General features: G+C 31.2%; 1 protein-coding gene across 1 annotated transcript in view; it reads left to right on the forward strand.

Moving 5' to 3' along the window:
• The window catches only part of LOC139491125 (receptor-type tyrosine-protein phosphatase H-like), a 63226-nt gene that overhangs the window by 14664 nt on the left and 26110 nt on the right, over window positions 1-22452 (forward strand). Inside the window, exons 2-7 of the mRNA XM_071278533.1 lie at window positions 7122-7539; window positions 10331-10603; window positions 14606-14863; window positions 16246-16464; window positions 19197-19292; window positions 21414-21574. Of these exons, the coding sequence (XP_071134634.1) occupies window positions 7122-7539; window positions 10331-10603; window positions 14606-14863; window positions 16246-16464; window positions 19197-19292; window positions 21414-21574 (1425 nt within the window). The remainder of the gene's footprint in view (window positions 1-7121; window positions 7540-10330; window positions 10604-14605; window positions 14864-16245; window positions 16465-19196; window positions 19293-21413; window positions 21575-22452) is intronic.

A 22452-nucleotide genomic window follows, 5' to 3' on the forward strand; every position in this document is an offset into this window, starting at 1 on the left:
GAGAAAAACAAATTTCTAATGTGTATTGGGTTGAGCTAGATTAATAAGTAACAGCGTCTGTGTAACTTACATGATATTTTTTAAATGAGAACATACAAAAATAAATACAATTACATTTTTATGTTTTAATCTTTTTTTTCAACTTTTAATTCTCAAATATACATTTTTGTAATTATAAAAATCAAAGGACCATTTCCTTTCCTTTCTTATACTGAAAAAAAATGTGTATGATGAAATTTTTATTTTTTTACCGTTTATGTTCAAAAGACCAAGCCAGATAATCGCTTGATTATAATTGTATTTCTCAAGTCTCATACCTGTCAAGTTTTCAAAATGCCCATGGGGGTTTTGCATGCAAGATGGCTGCCATACTCCTAAAAAACCTTCAAGGGGGCCTTCAAATACAGTGTAATGTTGTTTTTTGGCTACTTCATACTTTTCTAAGCCTCAATTCATTGTAAAATTAATTGTTTTGTTAAAATTGTGGGCATAATTTCTCTTTAAAAATTTCCATTTGGGAGCCTCCATGGGGGAAATGCCCCGCAAATAGTGACAGTTGGCAGGTATGAAGTCTTCTCATGGTACTGAAAGCTAAGACCATTCTGCCATTGCATCGGCAACACAATCACAATGCTGGTTCCGTAAATGAAAAGAGTATACTAGTTTCCAGAATGTAGTATAGCTGTTCCAGACCGTATGAGTATTTGGACCGTACGCGTACGGTCTGGACCGTTTGCGTATATTTTCAAAATACGCATACGGTCGGACCGTACGCGTACGGTCTGACTAATATTAAGAAGTTGGTCACGTTTATCAGATACAAATGTATATAACAGATCAACTAGCTTACATCTCAAATTAATGTAAAAAGTTCAATAGTAATTGAAATAAAACAAAATAATGTTATAACTATTTTAACATGTTTAAAAAATCACGTTTATTTAATCTGTTAATCTCCTGTATTTAGCATGTCAGTAATTCATATATTGAAGCCAAGTATGCTAATTAAAATTGAAGTTATCGGAAGTAAACTAGAGTGGGAGGACAATCGTTTTGGAATATTAAGGAACTTTACAAAAAAAATGCAAAGCAACGTGCATGAACAAATTATGTTACTGTAAAAATATATGACGTTCTTTGTGGAAGTCAGTGTCACCTTGAGTACCAAAATAGGAATCACGGATATAAAAATAAACACATATTTAATTTCAATTGTTCGCTTAATCATTTCATCCATATACATGTAATAAAATCAATTTGTTTAACTAAAAATAATGATTTTGATAAATATTTGTTTAAATTTAATTAATATGATCCCAAAACATCAGCTGGACCGTACGCGTATACTCATATGGTCCGACCGTACGCGTATGGTCGGACCGTACGAGTATACGTATACGGTCCGGACCGTACGCGTACGGTCCAAATACTCATATGGTCTGGAACATAGCAACAAAGCATGGGTATTACATCTATGCTACAAAGTGACTATTATCATATTTGTATTTCTTTACTTTTAAATTTATCTTATTACTTCACTTCTATTCTTAAATATTCACCATATTTTTATTTTTTTCAAATTTTCCATGTGTACGTAACATATTTTTTAATTTTTTTTTAGATAAGAAGTTTAAGTGTTTATATGAGCAACAGTAGCAAAAGGTTTTGAATAAAAAAAAATTATATTTAATTATTATTCTTACATTTTAATGGCAGTGAGATTATTGAGATACAATTTAATCAGTGCCGGCTAAATAGCAAATTTGCTATTTTGCCAGTGCCGGTCAAATAGCCACTGCCAAATTTAAACACAAGATTTATGACCATAAAAGGAAGGTTGGGATTGTTTTTGGGTGTTTTGGTCCCAACAGTTTAGGAATTAGGGGCCAAAAAAGGCCCAAATAAGCATTTTTCGTAGTTTTCGCACAATAACTTTAGTATAAGCAAACAGAAATCTATGAAATTTTAACATAAGGTCTATGACCACAAAGGGAAGGGTAAGGAATTAGGGACCAAAAACAGGTCCCAAAATAGGCATTTTTCTTGGTTTTTGCACATAACTTTAGTATAAATTTAAAATAGAGATCTATGAAATTTTAACTCAAGGTTTATGACCACAAAAGGAAGATTTGGATTGATTTTTGGAGTTTTGGTCCCAACGAATTAGGGGCCACAATTAAACTTTGTTTGATTTCATCAAAAATTGAACTATTGGGTTCTTTGATATACCGAATCTAGCTGTGTATTTAGATTCTTAATTTTTGGTCCCGTTTTCAAATTGATTCTACATTAAGGTCCAAAGGGTCCAAAATTAAACTTAGTTTGATTTTAACTAAAATTGAATTCTTGGGGTTCTTTGATATGCTGAATCTAAACATGTACTTAGGTTTTTGACTATGGGCCCAGTTTTCAAGTTGGTCTAAATCGGGGTCCAGAATTAATCTTTGTTTGATTTCAACAAAAATTCAATATATGGGGTGCTTCAATATGCTGAATCTAATCATGTATTTTGATTTTTAATATTTAAGACCGGTTATCAAATTGGTCCACATTGAGGTCTAAAGGGTCCAAAATTGAACTTTATTTGATTTCATCAAAAATTGAATTCTTGGGTTTCTTTGATATGATGAATCTAACCATGTATTTAGATTTTGGATATTGGAATACCACAAAGGGATGGTAAGAATTGTCTTTGGGAGTAATTGCTCAAACCGTTAAGGAATAAGGTTAAAAAAGGGGGGAATAGGGTTTCCAGGTTAATGGACAATAACTTAAGTACAAAACATAATTTAAAAGCAGTGTAAGATTGGTAATTGAAACACTAAATTAATATCTCACCTAAACTGCTCTTAAATTATGTATATTGGAAATTTTCCAAAAACTTTATTATTAATAAATTCCATTGGAAATTTGCCAAAAACTTTAGTTTAATGAACTTCATTGAAAATTTGCCAATATAAAATGTTGCATTTGAGTTATCTTTCTTTGTCCAGAATAGTAGTTAAATCAACTTAAGTCATGACTGTATGACATTTTATATTTTATGATGTATTTAAATCAGTAGTTATTGTTGAAAACTCCATAAGAAATTTGATTTGAGATCATTTTTGAATAAGGGAAAGGGGGAGGTGAAATTTTTTTTTTCTTATTTCAGATTTCAAAAATGAAAAAGAAAATTTCTTCAAATATTAAAGGATTAATATTCAAAAGCATAGTGAATTGCTCAAAAGCAAAAAAAATATTTTAAAGTTCATTAGACCACATTCATTCTGTGTCAGAAACCTATGCTGTGTCAACTATTTAATCACAATCCAAATTCAGAGCTGTATCCAGTTTGGATGTTGTGTCCATACTAGCCCCAACCATTCAGGGTTCGACCTCTGCAGTCGTATAAAGCTGCACACTGCGGAGCATCTGGTTTATGTTTATGCTTGACTGTTTTACGCCAGTTTAGGGATATATGCCAAAATATTTATATTTTTGCAGTCTTCACGCTGAACTGCTAAATCTACAGGCCCCCAGCTCAATTTTTGAAAATTTTTAGTTAGATTATGTTGGCCTGTAGGTCTGATTTTTACAGGCCCGTGAGCAATTTTACCAGGCTGGGCTGCCTGAGCTGCCACTTGGCGTGAAGACTGTTTTTGTGATAAAAAATTGGGGGAATTATTGTATGATTTTTTGTGATAGATCCGTGTTTTACTTGCTCGGATTATTAATATTAAAAACACTATTTTTGTATCTATTCTATATTCTCAAAACTACATATGTACAGTTATGCTACAAATCTAAAACTCAGTTTCTGGCTACACGTGCTGATCTCATCTATAAAGTCATGAATATTTATTAGCTATGTAGGCGTGTCAAAATCGTATCATACGCAATAATGACCAGCCAGTACACACTGTAATGATTTCATTAACCAGTATTAAAAAGATGAACATAACATTTGTGGAGACTGGACTTTTATGGCAGAAACCTCGAAAACGAATATTGATCAGGCGGCGTCGTTAATTAACTAACTTCTTAAAAGCTACATTTTAGAAGGTAGAGTAAAGACCTGGATGCTTCATACTTTGTATATGTATGCCTTATGTTACAAAGTTTCTGTCTGTCACATGTCAATTGTCCTTGACCTCATTTTCATGGTTCAGTGACTACTTTTTGTAAAGTAAATTTCTCTCTTATTAGAAGACAGTTTTCACTTGACCACAACCTGATCTCATGGATCAGTTTTGGTTGTCAAGTCTATATCTCAGATACTATAAGCAATAGGTCTAACATATTTGGTGTATGCAGCATTGCAAGGTGTACATATTCAACTAGCAGGTGTTGTGTTTTGGTCTGTTTTTCCATTAATCTTATACAGTAAATTTGCATTGATAGGTCTATATGTGGTATAATTGTCAATGAGACAACTATCCACAAGAGACAAAAATGAAACAGACATTAACAACTATAGGTCACCATACGGCCTTCAACAATGAGCAAAGCCAATACTGCATAAACAGCTATAAAAGGCCCCAACAGGACAAATGTATTTTATTGCTAACATAATATTATTTAAATAATATGAAATTCTCCCTACACGAGGTATCTGATTTTATATCTACAATTTAATTGAGCATAAAATTGAGAAAGGAAATGGTGAATATGTCAAAGCGACAACCACCCGACCATAGAGCAAACAACAGCCGAAGGCAACCAATGGGTCTTCAATGTAGCGAGAATTCCCGCACCCGTAGGTGTCCTTCAACTGGCCCCTAAAATATGCATAATAGTACAGTGATAATGGACGTCATACTAAACTCCGAATTATACACAAGAAACTAAAATTTAAAATCATACAAGACTAACAAAGGCCAGAGGCTCCTGACTTGGGACAGGCGCAAAATTGCGGCGGGGTTAAACATGTTATGGCTGCTTACATTTACATCCAACATAGCTTAACAAACGTCCCCACTTTTACCCAGGTTAATCTGCCGGTTTAGAAAAAATAATACCTAAAGTTATTTTCTATTTTTAATGAAATAGCAAAATAAGTATACGTTAATGAAAAAGCAATAACCAAATAACCTAGGTATTTATAATATTGACACGAATGACATTTTTAGTAAAAAATAAAAATATGCACACATTAGGGGGATTGGACACGTTTGGGTGTTTATTAAAATTGGACACGTTTGGGCTTTTATACAACTGACATGCATTGGCGCTGTTTTACAACTTAGACATGTTTTGCAGTTCAGTAACGTCATGGGGACACGTTTGGGGGAATCGAACACTTTTAGGGGGAAGGACACGTTTCTGAGTGTTACATATATATATTACAGATTACAGATAACAGAATTTTATACATGACCAACTCAGTGGAAGGTATCATCTGACAGTGACCTCATTTTATTGGTTCAGTGGGGAAAAAAAAGTAAATGACCAACCGTGTAATCAAAACTATTAGTTCTAACGGACATACATGTATTGTAAATTTGTAATTAATGTAAACTCATGATGATATACTCTGAAAAATGATTGAACTGCTAGTTAAAGAATAAACATGTTAAAAGTTTGAAAAAACAGACCCAAATCAAATATACTATAGAGAAAATTACCAAATCAGGAATATGACAGTTGTTATCTATTTGTTTGATGTGGTTGAGCTTATGAGTTTGACATTTGATTTGGACTTTCTGTTTTGATTTGGACTTTCTGTTTTGAAATAGCCTAAAAGTGGTGCTTATTAGTGGTGTTTGAATTGCTTAAAATCAAATAAATGTACATTTGCTGCTGGATACCTAGTTATAGAGAATTAGACCTCACAAATAAAAATTGAACAACCGATCTACTGGATCTGAGAAACCAAAAATTTGTTCAATTGACAGATTTCAAATCTTCTTAGATTGCCTGTTAAATGTAGTGAAGATTAAAGTTAAGCTACACAGTAAAAAGTTGAAAGGACGGCGCGACCTTAGACTGGAGGTCTAAAAATAATTTTTCAATGACAGATTAGTGTCCATACATTTTTTTCTTGACCCTTGTCTGAATAAGATGTGAATTAATTAATCATAGACCGGAATTTCTGCCATCAACAGCTTGTTCTGTATTAACATACAATATGTGAGGAACCTTTACAGATGACTTTACAGTATGGTTTTTTTCTCCATGTTGAAGGCCATAATTGCCCATATTATTGACTATAATGGCTTACATCCACTTCTAATCATTTAGGATTCCAACTATATGTCCTCATTTAAATGCATTGATCATTGTAAAAAATATGGGGATTGTAAACCAGGTAAATCAGTATGAACTTGCTGATCATGTGCAAAAATAAATGCTGTAAATTCAAAAATTATTGCATTCACGTATTATTTCGGTTTTTAAGAAAGAACAAAATGAGAGTTTTATTATTGCGATTTTGAAAAAAAATTGTATTTATTTCAGTTAAAAAAAATGTGACTTCTTATTATTGCCATACTCACCCAGTAGCATCATTCACATTAATAAAAACCTTGCAATAATTTCTGAATTTACAGTTACTATTCCAAGCCTTTGAATGTTGATATAAATATAAATGGTGGTCTCAAGGTAGCACCCTCCCAGGCCGAACCAAAGACTTGCAAATTGCTATTTGCTGATTCTGAGCACTTAGCATGTGGCATTTAAAAGTGATTGAAGAGTATTTAGAGCAATGACTGGTTTGCTTTTGAGGCTGTGTGCCCAAATAAGGGGAAATGTCTTCCTGTAAACTTCCTTGTGAACTAACACATTGAAAGTCTAGCTCTGCATGTAAGTAGTTGTGTTTTGTCCTGTACTATTTGCCACTGGATATTAAACACCAATCCATCATCATCCTAATGACTTCCTTTTGATGTCAAACTGAGGTTGTGAGCATGGTGAGTTGGAATCCTGCTTGTCAAGTGTACTGGACTCCAATCTTAATTGATTAGAGTTGTCAGTTTTTCTATCAAAGGACTACAGCTTTCCCCACCAATATAAACTGACCTCCGCAAAATAGCACAATAGTGAGCACTGTAAGTAGCATTTAACTCTAGTCAATCAGTAAATCCTTTTGATGTCAACACCCTTATGACTTGTTTTAATTATGCATATTTTATGAATTGTAGGTATTACTTCAAGATATCACAACAACAGATTCTACCTCACAAAGCAGCAGTCAAGTTCCTCCGTCAACAACTATGGCAATAACAACAACAATAGTCACCACCCCATCAACAAAGAGCGCAACCATAACAGCAACAGAAAGCACACCACCTATGGCAACTTCCCCCACAACAACAACTCCATTGGTAACAACACCTATGCCAACTAGCCCCTTAACAACAACTCCATTGGCAACAACAACACAACCAACCACCACTACAACAACAGCAACAACGACAACTGCTGTTCCCATTGGACTAGGTAAAAATTGTAGCAGTTCACCTGGATCTTGTGAATCCAGTGATTCTAATTCGACATGTATAGAAGATGAGTGTCAGTGTAAAGATGGTTTCTTCATATTAGATAATACATGTGAACCACGTAAGTACAAAAGTCTATGAAATTCATATCACTTTACTGTAATATTTTCATGTTTTGATCCATTTTTAGAAAACTGTGGTTAAATATCAAGGGTTTCCCCACGCTACTGAACTTTTTATAGTACATATATATCCTCATAAATACTTGGATAACAATGATGTACATTTCAGGATGTTTTACATGCACAATTTTTAAGCTGTGAACACTTGTGATAATTACCACAGTGACATAATTTCAAGACATACCAATTCTTCTTAGTTTGTTATTTTTAATGGATTCAAAGTATCCATTTGTTGGAAGAAAAAAAACACCAAAAAATACATTACAAAGTGACTTATATTGCAGAGACATATAATATTAGATCTGATACTACAGTATCCTGTATGATTTCTGCCCACATAGTTCCTGTTTTCACATGAGTAAATATTGCTATGAAGTAACAATTTTTACATTTTATTAAGTTTTATTATAAATTTTGAAAACCATAACAGTTTGAGAGAATTTACAACAGCTTAAATTATCAGCAAAACAAGATTCATAAATAGAATAACATTTCCTAAATTACCAATCAACTACTTATGTGAGCTATTACATTTCAGTGACAATGTTTTTACCAATTTTGAAGTTTTTGAAAGAAAAAAAAAATATAATAGGTGAAAAGAATCTGTTAGCAGCTAAAAAAAGGAGATGTGGTATGATTCCCATTGAGAAACTCTTAACCAGAGTTCAAATTTGGCATTTTTGTTTTAAATGAAAGGTACCATGCAGTGTTTTTTTCTCGTTTAAATTGAATGTAAATTGAGGCTTTTAAGGGGGGGAATTGGGCACTTTAAATGACATAATGAATAATATACAGCATCTCCTTGTTTTTGTTCTTTTTGTATAGCAAATGGTCTGTTCTGAAGATAGTAATTTGGACAAATTCAATCCCACCTAGTTGAAGGCTGTTAAAAATAAGCTTAAAGGATTAAACAAAAGTTCCATTGTATTAAAGATGTACAGGGAAGCAATAACATTATAAATTACATTGAGTAACTAAAATTTCCTTCTTTTACAATTTTTAAATTTATGAAGTTATAAATTACTAAAATTTACAATAACCAGGATGTTTATAAATATTGATTTTATAAATTTCTATTGTGATAAAAAAATCATTTACAAATCTATAAATTTAGAATTCACCTCTAAACGTCAAATACTGTTTGGTCTATAAAAAGCATTATGTAGTAAAACAAATATTGGTGTTTCAAGTCTATGGATTTAGTATTAAATCAGTCCAGTCAGTTATTACTTAAGGAAACTGCAGAAATGATAAAAAAAACTGCACTCAATTATATTTTGTAAATAAATACTTCAAGTCAACTATATTGTATACTCAGCACTTACAGGTACGCACACACATACATGCACACACACATAAATATATATTAGCAATCACAGCTATAATGCACATGTATAAATAAGAACATCATTTTTGCTTTCATACACCAATGTTAAGGTATCCTTATAGTTTATAAATGTATATAGTATGCAGCCTAAGTATTCTATATGCATGTAGTAATTGAATTATATGGTACATACACATATACAAAACAGAACATTTTAACTATATGTTTAGCCATCCTGTGTCACTTCCACAAAGTAGGAGTATTACATAAGTTACATAAATTACAGGATACAAGGATTGTTTTAGCCAGAAACAGTGAGAATGCAGTTCAATTTAAAACTGAAAAAAATAAGAGTACTTTACATTGATATAGGTTTAAACTTTAAAACCTAACTCAATGCACATTTGTTGGTATTTTACACAAAATTCAAGCTTAGTTATATATATAACAACCAAAACATGTGTTAAGTGAATTTCTTCTTGCAGTTTTGTTTGAATTTAATCTAGAGCTATTGCACGAAGCAGAAGGTACTATTCTGGGCCAAATAAACCATAAAATCAAATTTATTCCAAACTCTTTTAGATCTTTGAATTAAATAATAAATATATTTACTAAATGAACAAGGCTGTTTTGATTATACCTTTTCATGGGTTTTACAGACAGGAAATAACAGTTAGTATGTTAAAAAATAGCTTAATTGTACAAAAACTGAAGTATTTGTTCATAAAATATTCTTACATTTAGCCTCAAATGTTTGCTAAAAATCTGACAAATCTTTTTTGATGACCTCAATATAAAGATGGCACAGTCAAAATTTGTCAGCAAGGCTCACCTTATATTCACATTTACTCAAAAGCCTTTTTTTCTGATGCTTAATTATTTTTTATTTAAAGTTAATGACAATAGATATGTTTTTTTTGTTTGTTTGCAAATTAGGAGTTAGGTCCTAAAATGTACCTTTAGCTTTCATGGTTTGAAGTGTGCAAATAATTTCATCTGAAACATTTAACTTTAGATGACTTTACCTTAGTTTAATCCAACTTATCTAACTTAACTTAACACTTTTCTGTTTCACTACATCACTTTTAATTTCATAGCTTTTAATAAAGTCAAAATAAAGTGTACCTTTATTTTGAATTAATCAATGGCATTACCCCCCCCCCCCAAAAAAAAACAAAAACAACCAAACAAACTTTAAAACAAAAACAAAAAAAAACCCAAAAAAACCCTAAAAAACTAGATCAGAATATGAATTCCACAAAGATATGTTAATTACTAGACAATAGTAGATTTGCACTGTAGTTATTTTCACATTTGCAGCTAAAACATATTTTCATACATATATATATATATTTAATTCTGTTTTAATCTATAACATATTATATATTTATCTATTTCTACAGTTACCTCTATATTACCAACTTCACTTAGTCTTAATTCTACTGAAACAACTATTACTGTTGCATGGGATAGGCCAACTGGTCTAAATTCTTCTGAGTATCAATTAGAGTATAAGGTAACAGTAAAGGGAGACAACTTTGATCAAACCAACACAACTTCAGAGGAGATAATAACAGTCAGTGGACTCACAGCTGGAAGGATTTATAATGTATACGTTTTAACAATTTTTAATGATAGTATACCTTCAGAGAGTGTAAATGGAAGTATTGCAACAAGTAAGAAATTTTATTTTGAATCAGTACATTTGAGTAAAACATGAATCCTTAATTAAGTATGCTTCATTGTCATTGGCAATTTTGGTCCAAAAATTTGATGAAAACTGTAAGTTATCTTATGTTTTGCATCTTGCCTTATTCTTGGTCAGTTATTTTGAATTCTATATTACAAGGCCATTACTCCAAACTTATAAATATTACCTTGCATCTTGTAAGATAGATTTAAAACATTGGGTACAATTCAACTTTTTCTCAGAATGTTTAAAAAAACTTGATATGTAATTAAATTATCTCCCTTGAATTTAGCATATTTCTGTGAAAGTTATCTACCCTGTTAATTTAAAAATTACAAATTATTTGATTTATATGTAGTCTATGTCTCAACTGTCATTGTTTATGAATAGGATTAAATGTTTTGAACAATTAAATTCTCAAGAAAATGCTTATATATAGGTTTTCAGAATACTGAAGTTTACTGTTTGCCTTAATAGTACAGATTTATCAAAAAAAAAAACCTATCATAAATCCATGATTGGGGCCCATATAGATAGCTTATAGGATGCTCAGTTAACAAAGTGTTTGACTAATAATACTAATTATCACTCAAATATTTAGTTCTAAATTCATAATATCTTTATAATTAGACTTTTTCTTGTTTACTTTATATTATTTCAGTCTTATATTTATTCTATGCACGATCATGCAAATAGTAATATACATATATAATCTTATTACATTTACTTTATGCACAATCAAATAGTAATATACATATAGTCTTATTACATTTATTTTATGCACAATCAAATAGTAATATACATATAGAAATTAGTATATAGTGCACACACAAATATAGATTTATATCGAAATTTTATAAGAATTTATGAGTCTTGATTTTTAGTAAAAATGTCAGTATCAACAAGTTAAGAAGCACTTAGAATTATTTGACTAGGTGTGGTGATATTTATCTAAAATAAAAAAGCTGTTATCTTATTTGCTTACCATTACTTATAAATTTTTTTCAGTCACTTTTTAACTTCCTTGTTCTAAACTCTCTAGAGTCATAGAACTGATAGTCTAATTTGGCATTTTCTATGAGATACTTTATCAAAGACAGAAATTTCTGAAAGTAAGGAATCATTTATTTGAATCAAAATTAAGCACATTTATTATCAGTTATTCACAGGTTATGTATGTTTATACCCTGATTATGGCATGGTGATTTGTTTTTTTTTTTTTTTTTTGGGGGGGGGGGGGGCATTTCAGTTTAAATTTTTGGTTTGTTATGTACATTCACTTGATTGCCATGAAGTTGTAGTCACATCAACATAAAACTGAGTAGTGAGTACACATGTTCATTATGATGTGAAATAAAAAAAATATATATGCCAAGTTAGGGTTTTGACCTAGATTTCACTGTTTACTAAACATGTTTATGTGCCAGATTAAAGTTTTAATTTAATGCAGTTTACATTGAAGTTGTGGTCAAATATATTAAAATGTATACTAAAGCAGAGTTTTTATTTGGATTTGGATGTCCACTGATCATGAAAATGTTAGCTCAGGGCATCATACCTAAATACAAACTTTCATTTTGAGTTATCACAAACTATCATCATCTCCCACAGTGATTTATAGCATTATATCATTCACTTTTTACAGTAGTTTCAAATATCTCAAACTTGGGTTTACTCCACCAATAAAATCTGACTGCTACAAAATAGCATAGTTATTCTTGAGTTTGAAAAGTTTTTTTTATACAAATTTATACAAAAAAAAGGAGATTTAGGATAAACTTAACAAAACAATTTGACCAAAATAATATAGTTTACTATTATAGCCTTGCAGCATTATTTAAAGTGCATGTTTTATCAAAATATTTAAAAAAAACCTGAATAAATCATAAATCATTTAAAATCTTGTTCATTCAATCAGTGAAATATAACTTACATATAAATACTAGAGAGAATTAAATGAATGAAAGACAATGTGTGGTAAGGCCACACCAATTTGATTCCTTGTTCGACGGACCCGCCCGCACCTATTTTTTTCAAAACAGAATTTTTTTATTTTTTTTATATTCCCGCTTCCCGCATCCGGAAATGTAATCATGTCTATTTCCCGCACCGTTTTTTTTGTGAATATTATAAAAAGATATCAACATTGGTTTCTTTCCCCCTTACTTACATTCCCTATCAAAAATGTTCGTTGGTAGAATAAAGTACAAAGGCTTTAAGAACTTCTGAAGGATTTGCCTTCAACTGTAATTATATTGTATGCTGTCAAAACAAAACTATCTATAGCCGCTGCATGTTTATGCACCTGTCCTGGTTGATTCAGGGGCCTGTCGTTCAGCAGTTATCGTTTGTCGATGTTGTTCATAATTTGGTATTTTCCCGTTTGGATATATAAATTAGATCGTTGGTTTTCCTGTTCGAATTGTGTACGCTAATAATTTTGGGATCCTTTATAGCTTGCTGTTTGGTCTGTATCAAAGCCCTGTGTAAAAGGCCGTACTTTGACCTGTGTTTGTTATTGACAGGTTGAGAACAACCCTCCCTCAGACAAGGGGTCATTTTACTGATGACTGATGTAGAAAAGAATATAGAAATACCAAGGATTTGTATAGTTCTTCTATACAAAACCTTTGAAAACTTAGAATTTTGTACTCAAAAAGAGGAGAGTTACATCATATTTTAAACAACTTTTTCTAAAAAAGAGGGGTCCACTTATTTTGAATAATATTTAACTGTTAAAATAAATGTGTTAATTTAACATGGTTAAAGTCCAGGAATATTACAAAATTCTTGGACATGTTTTGACCATTTAATACTAGATAGATATATAGTTCTTTGAGAAAATATGAGCCCTTTTGTACAAACAAAATATATTATAACTTATATTGATCCCTCATAAAACATGTAAAAGGGATATTTATAACATTAAGGGGTTGCCCCCAAACTGATTATGACTTGGATGGAGAATTGTCTCATTGTCAGTCACACATACCTAGACCAGATTTAATTATTTCTTGGTGAACAGGGAAAAAATACTTCAGAAATTAAAAAATGTCAAAGTACAAGTTATAAATCAAGTTTTATTATTGTCAAAACCTACTATTTTAAGTTTACAAAAAAAAAATATAGTCGCTCGCCTTTACTTTTCAAGCTTCGCCTCAAAAATTTTCAAATTAAATATTTTTTATTAAAATTTTCAAATCGCTCGCTCGCCCCAAATTTTGGAGTCCAAAAATCCGTAGAACAAGAAATTAAATTGGTGTGGCCTAAACATCAATGTGACAGCCACCTAAAAACAAGAAATTACTTGAATCTGGAATAATTTTGAATTTTGAAAAATCATTTAGAAATGTATGGTGAAAACTAACCAAACTTAATAAGGTTAGCCATGCATCATGCCTAAGGTGAATTTTACTTTCACTTATATTTCAGTTTGAACTAACTAATCCCATTAGCCATGCATGGCTAACACTATTTAGTTGTGGTAGTTTTCTTTTGGTTTTTTTTCGTGAGGGGGTTGAGGAAGGGTTGGTATCCACAGATCAAACTACTGAATTAAAGAACATTACTGGGTATATGAGAAATGAATCCAATGACAAAACATCTACATAAAAAAAAAAAGATCTGTATAATATGCTAAACAGTTCAGAGTGTAAATAATTGTGCATTTATATGTGATTAATTCATTCTTCTGTCTTTTACTCGTAACAGTAAATAAGATATGGTGTATCCATCCGTGACACAAAATCATTACATTCACAGCTACGAAAAACACACACAAAAAGAAAAGGAACAGGGCTTTTATTGCTGTTTTTCATCTCAAGGTCACATTAAGTCCTTCAACATGCTGAAATCATATCAGTTTCTGAAATCCATCTGCAGAAATTCATTATATAGATCTATTGATATTTCTTGGAGCATGATATTTTTATTTGTTAGAAAAGTGAAAATTTTAAGACATCTTAATATTATTATTGGAATATTTCAGGACCGAAGCCACCTGATTGTCCTTTAAACAAAAATAATTACAATGCACCAAATATTACCATCACATGGACCAAGCCTGGTGTAGAAGTAGAAGGATATTTGGTTCAATTTGATGTTCAGCCTTCTTTCAATGTCACATCAGAAATGGCTGAAATTCCAAATCTTGTTCCAGGAAGGAATTATACCTTAACGCTGAATACTTATGCTTATAATATGACTAGTGATAACAGAACATGTTACATTAGGACAGAATCAGAAGGTATTGTGTTTTTGATTTCAATGCTACATGTACTACTTACACACTGATGGTCAGATATGTTAGTTATTTTTTAGTGCCCTTTGATACAAATAAAAGAATTTATGAGGTTTACCGTATGTGACAGCAAGTCAACAATACGAATTACCAAATTTCAAATTACTGTGGATTCATTGATTTTCATCAAGACCAAATTATATGGGTTTGAGGAAAACTTGTATTTTTGTGGATATGTTAATTTGTTGTTTTGCAAAAGTCTGTATATATACCTATAATAAATATGTTTTACGTTGAACTTTTCAATTTGTGGTTTAACTAATGCAAGGAAATCCAGAAAAATTGGTATCCCACATGAAATAATAATGAATAGGGGAGGGTTTTTTTACATGTCGCACCATATCTCATAAACAATCTATGATTATTGCTTAAAACTTTACACATGTCTTTGTTGAATTAATCTTAAGATTTGTATACTTTTTGGTGATGATTCAAAATTTCATTTTTGAGTTATTGAGTATTTTGTAAAAAAGGGGGAGGTTTTTTTTTCCATGTTGTGCCGTATCTCAAAAACAATTTATGATTATTGCTTAAAACTTTACACACTTCTTTGTTATATTAATCTAAAGATCTGTATACTTTTTGTTGATGATTCAAAACTTTATTTTGGAGTTATTGAGTATTTTGTTAAACAGGGGAGGTTTTTTTTAACATGTCGCGCCGTATCTCAAAAATAATTTATGATTATTGCTTAAAACTTTACACACTTCTTTGTTATATTAATCTAAAGATCTGTATACTTTTTGGTTTTGATTCAAAATTTTATTTTAGTGATATTTAGTTTTTCGAAAAAAAAAAAAAACAGGGTTAGGGGTTTCACATGTCCCGCCGTGTCTCAAAAACAATATATGGTTATTGCTTAAAACTTTCTCAGAAACTATTAATGATTATTGCATAAAACTTCCACACAAGACGTCAGGCGTATCATGCGCTCATGGCGCAGCTGTTTATTAAATTATAAAAAATCTAGAGCAATTATTTTAGACAATAGATAAGAATAACTTGATAGAGCAAACACCTTAACAAACAACAGCAAAATATTGTGCTGCTAACAGAAAAAGTATCTACCATATTAATATCTAAAAACTAAGTTAAAAGGATGAATTTGAATTTAAGGAGATGTGGTATATGATGTGCCAATGAGACAACTATCTACCACAGTTCAAATGAAGTGGATGTTAGCAATTATAGGCAACTGTACCACCTTCAACAATTTAAAAAAAGTTAGAAACAAAACCATACTACATGTATAGTTGTGACTTGATAATGTTCATCAGTATCCCTAATACAGCAACAAGGTGCTTCTTGAAATCTATATAATATTTCAGTGCCTGATCCTCCAAAAAATGTTACAATAGCTGGAACATTGGGTAAAGATAACTTTAACATAAGTATCACTGCACCTGATGAACTAAGAGGAGACATTGCTGGTTACAGAATATTCATTTATGGGAAAAGTTATATGGACGAGAAATTTGCATACAGGAATTCTATTATAATCACTGACACTATGGACAACATTTATCATGTTACTGGCTTACAAGCAGGTAAGGAATGAAAGAACTGCATTCAAATATATACTATTTATTCCAAAATTAATGTGATTTTTGAAGAGTGGATAAAACTAATTAATTTAATAATCTGCACACAAATTTATCTATCAGATATTAGAATGTAACTTTTTATTAATGAGATACTCACCAATTCATTATTCGCTTTTATAAAGATCTTGCAATAATTTCTGAATTAACAGTACTCAATCATTTTAATATAATTGTACAACATTTTTTAACATAGAATAAACTAAAGATATGGTATATTAACTTTGAAACTTAAGAAATAATTGATGCAAACTATACTTGATGGTAGTTTTAACATGGGCGATAGTGAGGTATAAAATAACACAATTATAATGCCTACCCATGTTAAAACTACAATAAAGTATAGCTTGCATCAATTATTTCGATTCTGAATAGGACAAGTAAGGTAATTTCTATGTCTGATAAGTATAAGTGTAAAAGCGTTTGTGTAGGCTTCTCCATGAACCTCCCTGTTATGGTTTATAAAGAAACAAACGGCTGGCACTGTGATTTTTCAGAGGGAGGAGTTTGAACAGCCAGCATGAACGGTTGTCGTATCTAGGTCAAATATGTCAATTTTGGGATGCAACACAAATACAGTCATAATATAAATGAATTAGTAACATCATGTGCACCATTTAAGAGTTTGAAAGTGTTTTAAAGTTAAGGAAATATATTAAGTGCATGATAAATTGATAAAATTATTATTCTGAAGAAGTCAACATACGCATGTGCAAACAAATTTTATTGGATTTAGAGCATGGGTTTGTTCATGTCATATTAGGAATTTGATTAGTTTACATGCATTAGTTTAAATTATCATGCTTTATAATGATTAGGTCAGTTCAAGGGGAACCATTCCTGGTAGGCCAATTTTAATTAGTATGCAGTTTTAATTGTATTTAGCACATTCTATTCAGATGAAGAATATTTGGCCCTGTCCTCTCAGTTATAGTCTATTGACTTTAAAACTTTTGCTAGGTTAACATACATATTAGTTTGTAATTACATCAGTTTAAGATGAACAGCTTATGTTATTAAAGTCAATGATATTTGGTATGCAAATTTATTGGGATTTATAAGTTTCTTTTCCATGGAGTATTATTATATAAAGCCCTACCCCTCATCATGGTTCACCTGACCTTGACCTCATTTTTATGGTTCATTTGTCAATATAATCTTTTCATGGTTTGGTCTGTTTCTTATATGCTAAGAGAAATAGGTCACTCACGGTATTCAGTGTATGGAATGATTGTAAGGTGTACTTGTCTTTCTTGCTTTGTTTATCTGACTTTGACCTCATTTTCTCGGATCATGTTAAGTTTATTTGATACTTGTACTTAAACTTTATATTTAGGACTATCAACATAAAATCAATTGTCAGTAAGCAGATGAGATTCAGCCTGTGCATGCACTCTTGTTAGTTATTGTACAACTTATAAAATCATTAGATTTTATCAAATGGTCACTTGAACAAGAACCATTCTTTATGATAGTATATTATTTTATCATGAGTTTCACAGTTGTGGCTGAAGGCATATGGTAAAGGAACGCTAATCATTCAAAAGCTTTGAAGTTTCATGACATTATGGGTAACTGCTTGTACAAAGTTTTACAGTTTATAATATGTTGAACAGCTAAAATAGACTAAAAAAAATGTATATATAAAGATAGATGTTTTACGGCCTGAAGTTCGTCATTAACTCCTCATACATTGCAATGACAATCATGACAATAGAATATCTTTAACGTCACTAATGATAAAAATCTTAACATATTATGGGATAGTCACCTCTATAAATGCTATTATGTCTACCAGATAGGAATACTTTGCTCTATCTTGCCTCCAGACTAAGATGGCGTTAGCATTAAAACCCAAGGAAAAGGTCTGACAAGTATAGTTTATCTACTGTAAACCAACTAATTTACACCACTTTTGCAAGTTAAATAATGCAGCTAATATAACTTAATAGTCTTGAATTATGACTAAAAGCAGTTTTTTTTTCCTTTTATCTAGATCAATCAAATTTTAAAATCACGAAAATAAACTGCTGCAAAATGGACCAGGAAAAGCTAAAGGCAAAATAAAGATTCTGCAAAATTAAGTTGGTTTACAGTATTTTGTATTGTATGAAACATTTTTAATGACATAAATTTTTATTGTTTGATACCCCCCAAGGGTGACTGGGGAATAGAAATATGGTCACTTGGTCTTCTCGCGACCGAAAAACGCTTGCAGAAGTGGGGCGTCTGTTTGGCTATGCGGGATGTAACAAGTTCGCAGTCACGTCTTTTCAGAATGGGGACGTTAAATCCAATGCCTCATGTAAAGAGAGTGCCACACTCTTTGCACGTTAAGAACCCTTGCTACAACTCTTTTAGGGGTCCGTAGGTGGCTTGTTGCAAGGCAAAATTTCTGTCCCTATCCAATACACCCTCATTTTCCAGTGGCAGTTCAAATTTCCACAACCATCATCCCAGATGGCCTCTACAAGACCTTCCTATTGTATTCATTTTGAACTTGTTCTTGTCCTGAATATGCATGAAATATTTGCCACTGGACATTAAGCAACCAACAATCAATCAATCAATATTGTTTGATATTTGATTATCTATATAACTGTCTGTAGAAATCAATTAAACTTGACTACTGCATTTTATGAGCATGATAAACAATCGTTTCTTTTCAATTTTTTCAGGAACTTTTTACAACATACAAGTTTACACAGTCAATGATGAATTTAATAGCAGTGACAGTTTCAACTTAACTGGTATTATTAGAACAGCACAAAATGGCAAGTATCTCAAAGATTTAGCTTGAAATTTTACAGAATGAATTTTATATGGCTGAAAAAAATAAATATAGTCATTTTATCATATGAATATATTGGATGGCTGTAATGTCAAGTGTTAAAATAAATGAATGCTTAGTGGAGAAGCTGAAAATACCAATTTTAAAGTCTTTGGTAAAATAATGATAGGTTAGAAATCTCAAGACTTTTCATTACTGAGGCAAACCTGAGACCTTTCCTTAGTGAAGGGAATCTCTGGTGTTGCTGGAACGGGTGATAATAAGCTCCCTTTTGATGCTGTTTAAGGACTGTTGAAAATAACATCTACTTTGACACTGTAGTTAGCACTGTTAACAATAAACTCCTTTCTGATAAAAATCTATTGTTGGGACTGTTAATAATAAACTCCCTTTTGATAAAAATCTGTTGTTGCATGGGACTGTTAATAATAAACTCCCTTTTGATGCTGTTGTCTGGACTGTTAATAATAATCTGCCTTCTGATGCTGTTGTTGGGACTGTTAATAATAATCTGCCTTCTAATGCTGTTGTTGGGACTGTTAATAATAATCTGCCTTATGATGCTGTTGTTGGGACTGTTAATAATAAACTCCCTTTTGATGCTGTTGTCGATATCAGACCTGCCAACTTTCCCGATTTTCACGGTATCATCCTGATTTTTATCCCTCATCCTGAATCGCGATATCGGATCGTAAAACTAGTCAAAATCCTGATTTTCATCAAATATACCCGAAAAATTATTGTTTACCGATTTTGAAGTTTTTCTGATCAATTTTAAAAAATCTTTAATTTTACATGGTACATATGACAAGTTAACGACCCTACGCTAATCAACAGTCAAAACAGGTGTCATAATTAGTGGTTGTATGTAATCAGATTACCTAATGGGTCGTAACAGTCCTCAAAATTAATTTGTATACACAAATTTGGTCAAACAGCCTTTCAATTTTATTCAATTTATCATGCAAGCACAATTTGCAACATTTGCCGTAGTTCCACAACAAAATCATAATTAATTGAAAGATGAGAATTGTAATGAACTCTCAAGAAAACAGCGTTTATCTTGAAATCCGTTTAATTTTTGAAACCAGACGTCGTGTGTCTGTTGATTTAAAATCAACGCCATTTTGTATTCACTTTTACTGTGTTACTGTATAAGCCTCCGCTCGTAAGAGCACCTCTGAATACAAGGAAAGATAACTCAAATTTTAGTTTTAGGTCTTTTGAGTCAAGGTTCATAGATAAGAAGGTCTGTGGAGGGGGAAAAGGGGGTCTCTACTTTGAATCCTTTATTTTTAATGCCATTTTTCTCTATTCTTCAGTTATTTTGCCAATTTTATAATTTAATAGTACAAGAATCAGGCAAATAAAAGAAATCAAGGACTACAAGCTCATCATTAGTATACCAAAAGAAAAAAGAAGAGAACTTAGACTATTTTAGGAGTAAAAAACAATGCACACAGAAAAGTCGCTAAAATTGTAACCCTTAAAAATCTGGTGGCGCGCTAAATCCCCCATGGAGATTTTCAAAAGTTGGCAGGTCTGCGATATACAAAAGATGATTTGGTATGATTGCCAATAAGATAACTCTTCATAAGAGACCAAAAGACTTAAAAACCAACAAGTATAGGTCTTTACCTATCCTTCAACAATGAGCAAAGCCAACATGGCACAGTCAGCCATAAAAGGCCTTAAAATGACCAGTGTAACAATTCTAGCAAGAAAATTAACAGCTTAATTTACTATAAAACATTAACAAACAAAAACATGCAAGACAGCAAAAAATGACAACCGCTGATTCACAGGCTCTGGACCTTGGACAGGGACTCGCAGAATGTGGTGGGAATAAATATGGCAGCCTGCCATGATGATTTTCCAGTGAGATTTATCTTTCAAGAGTTACAGAACATGAAATGCTTTCCATATTATGCTTATACATTTCAATTTTTTTTGTCAAGAAAATTGACATATAGCAATTTTTTTAATTAGATATATTATATATTTACTTAATTTAGGTAAATGTATATGACTATTTCTATTTTTGTCCTTGAAATGAAATCACTTCAGCTTCTTTATTTAAAAACTTACATATATTTCATTTTAGTTCCGGAGAATATAACCAAATTTACATCAATCCCTTCGAATGAAAGTTTTAAAATAACGTTTGAAAGGCCAAATGTACCCAATGGTGATATTATTGGTTATAGAATACGTGTATCAGAAGATAAGGATTGTATAAAGGAATTTTATCTACAGAACACAAGTGTAAGTATTTGTATATAGCCATGCTGGATCTATGCAATCACTCTGGTTTTGGATATGTTGCAGAATATTAAGTTGAAGACATATCATGAAACTAATTATGTGTTTTTATGACATGAAGAAAGTTTCTACACCATTTTAATCATCAACAGCAAACAAACAGCAAACAAATAAAATTTTGTTTATTCTACATTTATATATCCCATTAAATTGGAAATACCTCAGCATTAGGTATTTATACATATAAGTTTAAAGACAGGAAATGTATTTTTATTTATTAAATGAAGAATGATCACTAATTTAATTAACAAATAGTTATTATATTTTTTATTTTTGTTGTTGAGAAAGTGCATTTCTAAGGCCTGTTTCTGGAAATTATTAAGACAATTTTTAATAATTAAGGGAATTTAAAAAAATATATTACTTGACGATTTCCCTTTCTGTTCCTGTGTCAACTTTAAAAAAGCTGGCAGAGTCTAGAATTGAAATATCAGTATATTATATCAATATTTGCATCAATATTGTGAAGTTCCCATCCTTTGGACAATAACATAGATATTTTACAATAAGATTGGAAAAGAGTAAAATATTGAAAAACTAATAGGATCGGAAAGAATATCAATCTAGCTATAATATGGCTGGATCACAAATTTGGTAATGCTTTGATTTTAACTTATTCAGTACAGATTATAAAATGGTGAATGCAATAAACAATATCTTTATTTAATATGGATTGATGATGCTCCTTATAGTGAAGAAGACTTTTGATATTGAGGTCAATGGGTTAATGTTGAAGGTCATAACAACAATTGATAAATCATAATTTGGGCAAAATAACTTTTTCTGGATGATATCTTTCAAAACATGTCCATAAGGATGTA

This window comes from Mytilus edulis, chromosome 10, assembly GCF_963676685.1.
Source record: "Mytilus edulis chromosome 10, xbMytEdul2.2, whole genome shotgun sequence".
NCBI lineage: Eukaryota > Metazoa > Mollusca > Bivalvia > Mytilida > Mytilidae > Mytilus > Mytilus edulis.